General features: G+C 38.5%; 1 protein-coding gene across 1 annotated transcript in view; it reads left to right on the top strand.

Moving 5' to 3' along the window:
• The window catches only part of PREP (prolyl endopeptidase), a 109,811-nt gene that overhangs the window by 43,662 nt on the left and 53,484 nt on the right, over positions 1-12,665 (top strand). Inside the window, exon 7 of the mRNA XM_004478734.3 lies at positions 616-721. Within this exon, the coding sequence (XP_004478791.1) occupies positions 616-721 (106 nt within the window). The remainder of the gene's footprint in view (positions 1-615; positions 722-12,665) is intronic.

Here is a 12,665-nt window from a genome sequence, read left to right as displayed (position 1 = left end):
TAAAGTCAAGCATATTAATATTCAAAATGATGGATTTTTTATATTAAAGAATAGATTAGAAGTTTAAATAAAATCACATTGAAGTCATAATGACATTCATTAATGTCTCCTGCTATTTTCCAGTTAAATGTTTCACAATATTCTGTTGAAATAAATTCTGACAATGAAATAGGTGAGGCACCATTGGCCCCACCATTGGTGGGGTAACCAGTAACAGTTGGGGCCCATCCCCTTACCATTAGCAAGGAGGAGGAGTAATTAACAGTTTAAAAGGTAACCTCATGAGGCAGACTGCACTCTCTCTGCCTGGAGTAGCCCACACCAAATCTTGGTGTGTATTTTTTCCTTTAGTTCCCATTTCTCACCAAGCTCTGTTCTTTCCCCCATTTCCCAAGTAAAATTCTTTTTACTGGTCTAACTGGAAAAAAGAATGTGAGGCAATTAAAATTGACGTTCATCCTTTTTTCTGGTAACTTTCCAATCAGATCTTAAGTTCAGTATAAAAAAAGACATTGCACTTGAGTTTCACCTGTAGTTTTCACTTACTGTTTAAGAGTGCTCTCACAAAGAATACGTGCTAATCAGCCCCTTGCCCTGTTTTTGTTTCCTTCATAGTTATCTGACGATGGACGCTATGTCTTATTATCAATAAGGGAGGGATGTGATCCAGTAAATCGACTCTGGTACTGTGACTTACAGCAAGAATCAGATGGCATCACTGGTAAGTTATCTTTCAAACACAGATAATTATTCCAGGAAGCTCCATTAAAAACCAATTATTTTGGTCTTCTAATTGATTTCCCAAGAAACATCCTTCTGCTCTACTACATCATTTCACTTCATATGATTTCTTTTCCAGTACTAGTCCATGAAATGGAGGCAAGTTGAATGAAGGTAACGGTAGGCTTTAGCATTTTCTGTCTAGGTTGAGGTTAACCATATTTTTGGCACACTGAGTGTGAAAATATCCTGTGCGTATTGCAGATGGAAAGTGTTACGGAAAAGCTGTACCTTTGGTCTGTAAAACAGTATAATGCTTTAGATGTAATGGTGCAAACTGCCACTTGAGAGGGTTATTGGACCAGTGAGAATTTACCAGATTAATGGGTACATGTACAAGAGCTCCTCACTACTGAGCCATGTGCGTTAATAACAGCTGATTTTGCTTTTGAAACCTTATAATATATTGGGAAGGTAAGCAAAGAACCAGCCAGATGACTCTGAAGACGGCTCATTTTAAATACTGTTTTCTTTCAATGCCTGTATCTTACCAGTTCAAAAGTAATTCTTAAAAAAAAAAAAACATATCACCATCATCAAGTTTAGAGCTATTTAACTGTGCTATTCTCTGTGTTAAAAATCCCCAGGTCCCCAGAATATATACAAGGCGTGGGACCATATAACACAGTGAACCATGTGGTGGAAGATGGACTGTGGTTAACGGTACAAATACGAGAGGGTTCTCTCATGAACTATAACAAATGTACAATACTAATACATAATGTACATGGACCTGATGCAGTCAGTTGAAAGGCCTTAAGGCAGAGCTGAGGTTTAAGTGAAGAAGAAATTCTACCTGTGAACAGCAGCTTCCACTAAGAATCCCAACCTGACCCCCCGGATGGCCTGCCTGATGAATTTCAGACTTGCCTAGCCAGCACCCACAAGCATCCAATTCCTTTCAATAAATCTCTTAATATAATTCTCCTACTGGTTATCCAGTTAAAATACTGACTGGTACATTCACACAAACCATCAATTTAATAATTTTATCTAACATAAAATACCTAGAATAACTTTAATAGGAAACGTGTGGGACCTGTATGACTCTGTATTATTGGGCTTGGACATTTTGAAGTTGCTTTTTTTTTTTTTTTAATTAATTAATTTATTTAGGTCTTCCTTTAATACATTTTGAGTTTATTCTGGCAGGTAGTTAATTTATTGATAGATCAGTTTGTCCCATTTAAAATTTGTTTTCAAGCTTTGTTAGGTAATGTCTACAGCCCTGCTGCTAAAACATGGTCTTTCATGGAATCTCTACTGATTACCCAACAACATCTTTCCACTCTGATCAGAAAATGAAAGTCTCCCAGCCTTGTTAAACCTCTGGTAGTTGTCAATTTATAACTTCCCTTTGTTTCTTAACTGAAAGGGGAATATTTTGAATCACCACCCTTTGGTAGCATAGAAAAGCAGATTGAGGGCACCCAAAATATTTATCTTGAGTCAGAGCTTAAGTCAGAGCGTAAATTTTGGTATTGGCTTCTTTTCTGCAAAATCAGATTCATTATCAGAAAGAGTTCTTTCACTGAAGATACATAGAGGTATGTGCCTCGAGTGGTAGACAATGAGAAAAAATGTTAATTTTTATGTTGATAATGGAAAATTCAGGGGTTTATATGTCCAGTTGGTGGCCATGACTCCTGTATTTGTCAGCCAAAGGGGTGCTGATGCAAAATACCATAAATTGGTTGGTTTTTATAAAGGGTATTTATTTGGGGTAGGAGTTTACAGATACCAGGCCATAGAGCATAAGTTACTTCCCTCACCAAAGTCTATTGTCACATGTTGGAGCAAGATGGCTGCCAACATCTGCAAGGGTTCAGGCTTCCTGGGTTTCTCCCTTCTAGGGTCTTGCTTCTCTCTGGGTTCAGGGTTCCTCTCTTCCTGGGGCTTCAGCTTAAGGCTTCAGCATCAAAACCCCCCAACTCTGTCCTTTGCCAGGCCTTTTAACTGTGAGTCCCGCCCACTAAGCAGTAGGGACTCAGTGCCCTAATGACATGGCCCAATCAAAGCCCCAGTCATAAGTCAGTCATGCCCAGGTACAGACCAGATTACAAACATAACCCAATATCTATTTTTGGAATTCATAACCATATCAAACTGCTACAACTCCCTCTCAGGATCTTTTTCTTGCCCTTCTGTCCTATGTATATTCTTTTTAAACTAATGGGAAGAATAATTCGATGTTAAATGAGCTAGTTCACTTAAATGTTAGATGAATAGCTGGCCACTGGAAAATTAAATATACAATGTCATGAAGCCTCTTGTTTTTTATTACTGAAATATAAACTTTTTTTGATGACCTAATGCCTCTCTGTAAAAATTTAATCTTTTTTTTTCCTTGAAGGTAGAGAGAATTATCAGTATCTTTTTATATAAATGAATTCTTTATTTATAAATGCACCACTCAATTGCCCTTCTTGAGAAAGAAATTATTTCACCCTGAGGCCTTTTTCTAACCTTTCTGTCATCTTTGTCAAGACATCCTGCCCACGTGCGTTTTGAAATGAGAAGCCCAAAAAAAGTGGCCAATGACAGTTTAGTACAGTAGAAAAAGACAGGACATAGGGAAAACAAAACTACAGAAATACAGGATGGAAAAAATCTTGATAGTTAAAAGAGATCTCTAGGAAATGGTTCCTTTATCATTTAAATATGAATTGCTGTTCTCTGACTTGCTGACCGTCTTTCTTCTTGCTGCTTCTTGAGCTCATTTATCTCCTTTGTCTCTCCTTGGAGAACCCTATTTCCTCTATTTACATCTGCGCTCTTTTTACTTAAGAATAATGTGAGCACTTTTGTTACAAATTCTGGGCCCTGGATCCTTTCCCCAGTAACTGCAGTTGAAGCCGATGGCGGCTCCTTTTCCTTCTCCTCCCTTCCCCTTTGCCAACATGCTCACCTCATTCGCCACCGTGGAGAAAAGGCCTATCGTGTCTGTCTTGGAGGTTTGTATAACTTTTCAGCTGTTCGAAATAGCTACTCAGGCCCTCTCCAGAGAACATTGCACCCCCTTCTCCACTGGCTACTAGAGAAGCACATTCAGAGTCACTATCTTACCAGAAGAAGAATTTCCGCCTTACAGGTAACATTTCTTGGTGGTTTGGACTGCTACCTTTCTCTCTGCAGTTGCCCTTTCTGCTTCTTTCTTCTACTCTGATTTCTTTTTCTCCCCATACAAAAGGCAGAAACACTTTGTCTGAGGGTTTGTATGCTGCCTGAGGACAAGGCACTCGTCTGTCTTGCTCTCTGTAGAGTCCCCGGTACTGGCTGTGTCTTGAACGACGTCGTTTCCGTTCAAGGACGCTTGTGGCCACGGGCCCTGATTGGTAAGCCGTAGTTGTGGGCATGGCAAATCTTCTTCCTTCTCTGGCCTCATAACTTTTCTAAATTAAATTTTTACTGCTTATAAAACACTGAGAAGGATGACTAGTTACAGACCATGTTTCTTCTGCACTCTTATTCTCTATGAGCAGAAGATTCCTGCTTCTCTTTTGCTATTCCCTCTTTAAAATTGAAATTGAAAGGATGGGGTTATCTTTCAGGACACTGGGCTAGCATGACATTTTATTAGTTCTCCTATAGAAAAGGCATCTGGGCCTAGATGCCTGTGATCCTTAAATGTGATTCATGCCTGTGGATTAGTCGGAATTAACCATCCTGGACTATGCAAGAAAATGATTTGTGCCTGGATGTTTTTAGTTACATTTTCTGAACTTTTCTAACTCAAAACTACTATTTCTTTTGTATTATATATATACTTTGTTTCATAAGTTTGCTGTAAATAATCCTGTTTTGAATATATATAAACTTGCTTCATATAGACTACATTTAAAGTAAATGTTCACATATTTTCTACATTATAAATATCAGACTTGAGAGCTGATCCTTTTCTCTTAAATATGGGGACTTCTAAAAATTTACCTGAGGGAAGTGGATGTGGCTCTAGCAGTTGGGCTCCCATCTACCAGATAGGAGGTCCAGGGTTTGATACCCAGGGCCTCCTGGTGAAGGAAAGCTGGCCTGAGTGGCAAGCCGGCCCACGCAGGAGTGCCACCCTGCGGAGGAGTGCCGGCCAATGCAGGAGAGCTGACACAGCAAGATAACCCAACAAAAAGAGACAGAGGAGAGACGGTGAGAGATGCAGCAGGCCAGGAAGCTCAGGTGGCTTAAGAGAATAATTGTCTCTCTCCCACACTGGGAAGTCCCAGGATTAGTTCCCAGAGCCGCCTAATGAGAATACAAGCAGATACAGAAGAACACACAGCAAATCGACACAGAGAGCAGACAATGGGGGCGGGGGGATAAATAAGTATATAAATCTTTAAAAAAATTTTTTTTTTTACCTGATGAAGAGTTTATATCCTAAAAATATAAATGATGGTCTTCAACATAGTTTTATACATATTTAATTTTGTGATATGTTTCTAAATATTTCTGTTGGAAAAGTAGAGATGTCCCATTTTCATACATTCTAAGTGAAGTTTAAATTTGGTTTCTTTTTGTCGTCACATTAAGAACAAGTATATTTAAGGTTCAGTTTGAAATGGAGGGTTATGTAAATTTGATGCTCAACCATGAGGCTGACAGGTACTGCTGCCCCAGTCCGTGCCAGGCGCTGGTTAGATGACAGAGGCGCTGACAGCCCGCTGACCCTCAGTGCTCCTAGCCTGCTGGACGATAGGCACAGAGATTGGCAGTATGTGTTCTCGGGCACCGGCTCAGGTGCTGTAACAGAGCACGCAGACCCCAGCTGAGAATTAGGACATCCATGGAGTTTGAAGATTCTCAACTCTGAACTCCCTCCCTCTCCTCTTTTCTTTCTTTCACTGGTTTTGCTCCCTTTTCTCTTCTCTCATTTTCTGTAAGGTCAGACACATTATTCCCTCCTTTACAGGATAATCAGTAGCAAAAGAAAAACTAACCACTTGGCCCTATTCTGAATAAATTTAAATTTATGTCAGAGGTTTTACAAATAGCACCCTTAAAGCAATTTTTAGTTCAGTGAAAGAACTATAAAAAATCTTTCATCCTTGTTCTATAGTGCCTTCACATCTTTGTTTTTCAGTGTAGTCAACCTTAAAATGGGCCAGAAAGGGTCTCAGAGGGCTGGTACTGGCATGTTGTTTTTTGTAAGGGAATATCAGCTCACCCTGTATCTCGCCCAGACTAACATGTTTTTCTACTTTTTCCTTTTTTTGCTAACAGTTAAATCATTTTAGATTGATGACCTTTTCCGTGCTCACCATGTCTTCATTTATTGTCATTAAAGAACACTGGCTTTCTCCTGCATGAGAAAGAAATCTATACCATGTCATAGCATGTACCTAAAAGGAAACTCAGTATTGGTTGGAACTTAAATTGTTCATTCCTCTATCTCTGGCTAATATAAAGGAAATAATCTCTTGTCTCTAGGTGGCTGAGACCATCTGCACGCCATTGCTCGTGAGTAGTAAGACTGAGCATCTTCTAAAAGTGGCATGGAAAGGGAGAGAGAAACATTTGAGAAACTTTAAACAAATGAGTGGCCCAAAACTTAACAAAATTGTCAGAGTATTAAAAGCCAGTCCAGGAGGCGAGCGAGACTTCAGTGAGAGGCAGGGAGTCATTAGAAAAACAGTGTGCGGGGAAGCGGACTTGGCCCAATGGCTAGGGTGTCCGCCTACCACATGGGAGGTCCACGGTTCAAACCTCGGGCCTCCTTGACCGGTGCGGAGCTGGCCCATGCGCAGTACTGATGTGCACAAGGAGTGTCCTGCCACACAGGGGTGTCCCTCGCATAGGGGAACCCCACATGCAAGGAGTGCACCCTGTAAGGAGAGCCACCCAGGGCGAAAGAAAGTGTAGCCTGTCCAAGAGTGGCACTGCACACATGGAGAGCTGACACAGCAAGATGACGCAACAAAAAAAGAAACACAGATTCCTGGTAACGCTATAAGGATAGAAGTGTCACAGAAGAACATGCAGCGAATGGACACAGAGAACAGACAACTGGGGGGGAGGGAGTGGGTGGGGAAGGAGAGAAATAAATAATAAGTCTTTTAAAAAAGAGAAAAAAACAGTGTGCGAATGCAAAGGAAAAAACCTTTGCAAAAAGAATTGGAACACTGAAAGGCAATATAGAAAATAAGAAGCAAGAAAGGAATTTTGAATTAAAATAAAAGTGGCCATGATAAAATTAGTGTTTATACTAATTGTAATATTAGTGATCATAATGAAATAATCATGTACTATGAGAAATGAATATTAGGTATTCTTAAAGTTCACCAAGTCTTACTCTTCAGTGGCAACATTCAGTTTATTTTTGTGGTTTGAAGAACTCTGGGATTCTTTGGAATAATAGGCAAGGATTGTTTCTTTAGCATTTTCTGGGTGCCAGGTTCCAAGTATGAATGTAGAGCATTTCATTCAGTTGTCTCCACAACTTCAGAGGGGCACATATTATCCCCAGGAAACTGAGGCTGGTGAGGTCAATTAGCACTCCAAATTTCAAGATTTAGACCCTGGTCAATTTACCTCCTAACACTGAGTTCTCACTTCTATCACTCAGCAGAATTAGATGGAAAGGAAGCCATTCAGGCCAAAGGGAGCAGCCCCTTGTGCCCCTTCCATGTTGGCATGTAACCTGCACCTTGCAGTCCTTATCCTCTCCTGGTCTAGCCCTTCATGTTTGTAAAGTGGAAAAGCACCTTAACTTCTGTTACTAGAGAGCTGACAAAACATTTTCTATGAAACATAGTCCATCTCAATAATTTTCAAAGAAAGTTATGATTTGTTTGTAGGAAAAGCATCTTTACTCTAAACAAATCATTCCCCACCATTAGACAGGTTTTTATAAAAGTAATTTTTTTAATGTGGAAAGATTTAAAAATTGAATTCTTTGGGTTTAGAAGTGAGTTATGCCCTTTACAGACAAAAGGACCTCGACGGTAAAACCAAAATGATGAAAGCATTCAGCAGTGTTTCTTTTTTTAATGTGATTTCCCTGCTTTTCATTTAAGTCAACATCATTCTAACTTGCAAATAGCAAAAATGAAGGAGGCTTGTTGCATAACTGAAATGTCTTTTCTCTTGAATTATTTCAGGAGAACAGAAGGAGTTTATGGACTCCCTATTTTAAATGGGTTGCCCTGTGAGAGCCTGTACTTTGAACAAGTTTTCAAATTTTTCATCTGGATTTGTACAAATCCAGTCACATTTTATCCTGGATAAAGTCATGATTTATAGTGTGAATTCACAGCTAAGATTAATGGTTCACTACTGAATGAAATTTCTACTGTTTGCCTTTGGTGTATACTTCAGTGCCTCTTTTTCCCCTTTTTTTTTTTTGGTCATAATAAACACCGTAGGCTGCAGGACCTTTTCAGACAGAAATCATAAGATGATTACATTGTGAAATAAAGATTTCACATCAGGAATTGGTTTATTGTCAAGAGAACATTCAAGAAGTCTTGACATTTTGCTGAACCAAGATTTTCTATCTCCAAATGTCATAGTCCAGAAATTGTGTTTCATCGTTCTTACTGTAAACAAATTGTACCTTTCTGAATACATTATTCCTGATTATCTGCAAATTTTGAATTGCCAGCTGATTTTTAACTTATTACTCTGCCTAAGGAATGGTTATTTTGTTGCTGTTGCTGTTTTCCTATTAAAGTATTATTTTATGTAGACTAAGATGCAATTATCTGTGAATGGATCACCTGTTGACTGGTCTTTGGGGGTTAGCAGTTTGTCTCTGGGGAAAAAAAGCCATCATAACTCAGATGAAGAGTCTAACCTTTTATGAAAATTAATTGCAAGGACTTCTGTTTCTGGATGTTGGACAGATTATACACTGTGAATAACCTCTCAATTGAAACAAACAAGCTGTAAAATATTTATAAAGTATATTGTAAATGCATTGCTACATTGGCACAAAATAGGGGAAACCATAGAGGACAAGGACAAAATGAAAGCAGGACTCTTGCAATATAAACTGGATTATCCCTGAACGTTTCTGCTGGAACTTTGGAGTCTGAGCTTCTCTTTGAGGATTGTCTAGGGCAGAGAACATGAAGATGAAGCCTAGGATTCTCCAAGAAGGAGAATCTAGTGAGAGACACCCGCAATGTGAGGGTGATGGAGAAATAAAACTACCAACAGTGGGGGCAGATGGGAAACCTGCCTGTCTTTGTCTTGGCAACAGTGAGGTTTGAGGGGAGGCAGAGCGTGAATTTTCCTCCTGGAACATGAGAAAAGCTGAACACATGAGTGTACTTTGAATTGATTATACCTACGAAATCCTCAAATTCTTATGCCTAGGGTGTAATTTAAAGTGTTCCCAGGTTGGTTGTATCCCAAGAGGCAAAAAGACAAATACAAATCCTCCCTGGAAGAGTGTCATTTCAACCCAGGCTTCAGAGAACTCCCACGGACAGTTTCAAAGGAAATCATCAGTTCAGAGTCAAAAATCAAAAAGCAGATGAAGAAATTCACCAGCAGGAGTAAGAGCCAGCAGAAACACCAGAGACTGAAATTATCGGAATCCTAATATAGAATAAGTATGTTTAATGCCTTTAAAAATAATAAAAAGTTTACCATGATGCTGCTTTGAAAAAACAAGAAGCTTGAAAGCACAAGCAAGAAATAAGATACTGTAAAAAAAAAAAAAAAAAAAAAGAATGACCAAATAGATTTGGATAGGGACTAAGTAGAACACTTGTAGAAATCAGAAATGTAATCACTAACATTAAAAATTCCGTTGTTGGGAAGCAGATGTGGCTCAAGCTATTGGGCTCCTGCCTACCGCATGGGAGGTCCCGGGTTTGGTTCCCAGTGCCTCCTGGAGAGGTCAGGCAAGACAGCGAGCTAGCACAATGGGCAGGCATGGTGAGCTGATGCAATAAGGAGACACAAGGAGGAAAAACAAGAAACAAAATTAAGCAGGAAGCTGAGGTGGCTCAAGGTATTGAGTACGCCTCTCCCATGTGGAAGGTCCCAGGTTCAGTTCCCAGTGCCTCCTAGGAGAAGATGAACAGACAGCGAGCGCAAATAACAAGGGGGCAGGGACTAAGTAAATAAAATCTTTTTTTTAAAAAGTCCATTCAGATTGAAGAAGAGATTAGACACACCTGAAAAGAGAATTGGTGAAACAGGAATGTAGGTGCAAGAAATTACCTAGAATCTACCCACCAAGAGATGAAAACATAGAGATTAAGAGACACGGAGAAGAAAAGATTCTTTCCAAAAATCATCAAGTACATAATTGGACCAACTCCTCTGCAGAGGACAATGAGAAAAGCTGGAAAAAATAGCTGATTGAATACATCACAAGCTGATGAGGAAGCGAATAATAACTGTTCTTTTACCATGAAAATAGGATGTAGCTATCTTAATATCAAAGTTGACTTTAAAACACATTACTAAAGATAAAACTTCACACTTATAAAACTTCATACTTATAAAAGGTTCACTTTTATTGAGATATAATTCTAAATTTTTATATATCTAATAATGAGATAGCAAAATATAGAAAGTAAAAATGAACAGACATACAAGGAAAAGTAGACAAACCCCAAATCATAGAGGAACCTTTTAACATACCTTCCTGTGACCAACAGAACAAGTGACTGAAAATATCAGTAAAGATATGGAAAACTTGAACAAAATGATTAACACCCTAATAGACAAATAATATAGGAGAGAAGGTAAAGCTCAAGTGGTAGAGCACCTGCTTCCTGTATACGAGGTCCTGGGTTCAATCCCTGGTACCTCCTAAATAAAAGACAAAAGTGCATAGGCAAATAGTATAGCACACCCAACAGCTGCAGGATACACATTCTTTTCAATCACATACAGGAATATTGAAAAAAAATTTTTTTAATTGGGCCATAAAGCTTATCTTAACAAACTTAAAAGGATTGAAATCATACAGAATATGGTCTTTGAACATCACCGAGTTTATCTAGAAGGCAGTAGTAATAACCAGGGGATGAATGAACCCTCAAACATTAGGGCAAGTGAGACCAGACTCAAAAGACTGTGTTTTGTATCATTTCATTTAAGTAAAGTTTAAAAACCAGGCAAAACTAGCCTGAAATGTGTGTGGATGCATATTAAGGCAGAAAAAGTACAAAGAACAGCAAGAAAGTGTCTACCATAAAAGTTAGGCTCATGATTTACCTGCAGGAGAGAGGCGGACATGTTTAGAGCACAATAGGGCAGGAAGTTCTTCTTAGTCTTCTATCAAACCTGTATTGGCTTTCACTATGTGAATATAGTTCCCAGATGAACTTTAGAATGATAGTGTCAGTTCTCCCAAAAAAATCTCCTTTGGATTTTGATTGGAATTGCATTAAATTTTTAGATTACTTGCATTTTTAAAATACTATGTCTTCCCTATATAGTATGTGTTTCCAATTCTTGGGCTTGTGTGTGTGTGTGTGTTTAAGTTTCTTTGGAAACGTTTTGGAGCTTTCTTCATAGAGACTCCATATTTCATGTTAAGACCATTCTGAAGTATTTTACTATTTTTGCTTCTATTATGAATGAGGGCTCCCCCTTGTATTTTCTAACTGCGTATTACTGGCATATAGGAGAGGTATTTTTAAAAAATTAGTTTTCTTTCCAATCATTTCTTTTAGACAGTATTTTTTGAGTTTTTGTTGTGAACAAGGAGCTAGTAGGTACTTTTATTATAATTATCATAATTCTCCTATTTACTTACTTCTAGTTTACAAATGAGAAAATGAGGCTTAGGGAGAATATAAAGTGCTTGCTCAAGGTCACATAACTAAAAAGTGATGGAGCTGAGTTTTAATCTAAATAGGTCTGACCACTAAAACTCTCTACCATGGGATTGTATTTCCCCTAACAAATTTAATTCAACAACGCATTATATAAGGACATGCTGTGAAGATGAATGAGATATAATGAATACAAAATTACTTTAAAAGACTCAAGGAATATAAATGAAGTCCCCAAATTAATGTACCAATTTCCCTGTGAAATTGAAAGTAGATGATGGAGAATAGCTAAGACCTGACATTGCCTTTCAGTTATGTGGGAGTCATAGACTTTTTTTGTTTATAAAACTTTTGAGCTGTTCTCAGGTCATTGTTGCTGGATACATTGCAAAAGATGTCTTCCCAGGTTTATGTTTTGTTTTTAATATTTAAATTGGCATTTGTGAGCCATTTAAAGAATAATGACTTGGCATGATGTAGACCATTGACCATGATGTGCAGCAGTGCTCAGAGATGTATTCACCAAATGCAATGAATGTCTCATGATGATGGAGGAGATTGTTGCTATGGGGGGAGGAGTGGGGTGAGGGGGGTGGGGGAGTATATGGGGACCTTATATTTTTTTAATGTAATATTAAAAAAATAAAGACAAAAAAAACCACACACACACAAATAAAGAATAATGGGGAACATATTTAAGATTTTTTAAGTAATGACCATCTTCAGGCTAATTCTTAGGACTAAAGGCCTGAAAAGTTTCCTTTTTTTCATTCAACACAAATTTTATTTTACACTTTTGAAGTATCTGCCACTCAATTTAGGTGTTATGTATGAAATAGTAAGTAAAATAGACAAGTGATAAACAAACAACATATATAATTGCATCTTGTGAAATATGATGTGAAGAAATGAACTGGGTGCTGATTAAAAGTGGCTAACCGGGAAGTGGATATGGCTCAGGCGACTGGGCTCCCACCTACCACATGGGAAGTCCCTGGTTCGGATCCCGGTGCCTCCTAAAGAAGACAGCAAGCTGGCACGATAGGCAGGCATGGCAAGCTGACACAAGAAGACACAAAAAGAAAAAAGAGCATATGGGAGACATAACAAAGCAGGGAGCAGAGGCAGCTCAAGCAGTTAGGCATCTCCTTC

This window comes from Dasypus novemcinctus, chromosome 11 (genome assembly GCF_030445035.2).
Source record: "Dasypus novemcinctus isolate mDasNov1 chromosome 11, mDasNov1.1.hap2, whole genome shotgun sequence".
Taxonomy (NCBI): domain Eukaryota; kingdom Metazoa; phylum Chordata; class Mammalia; order Cingulata; family Dasypodidae; genus Dasypus; species Dasypus novemcinctus.
This window is presented reverse-complemented; position numbering and strand designations above follow the sequence as displayed.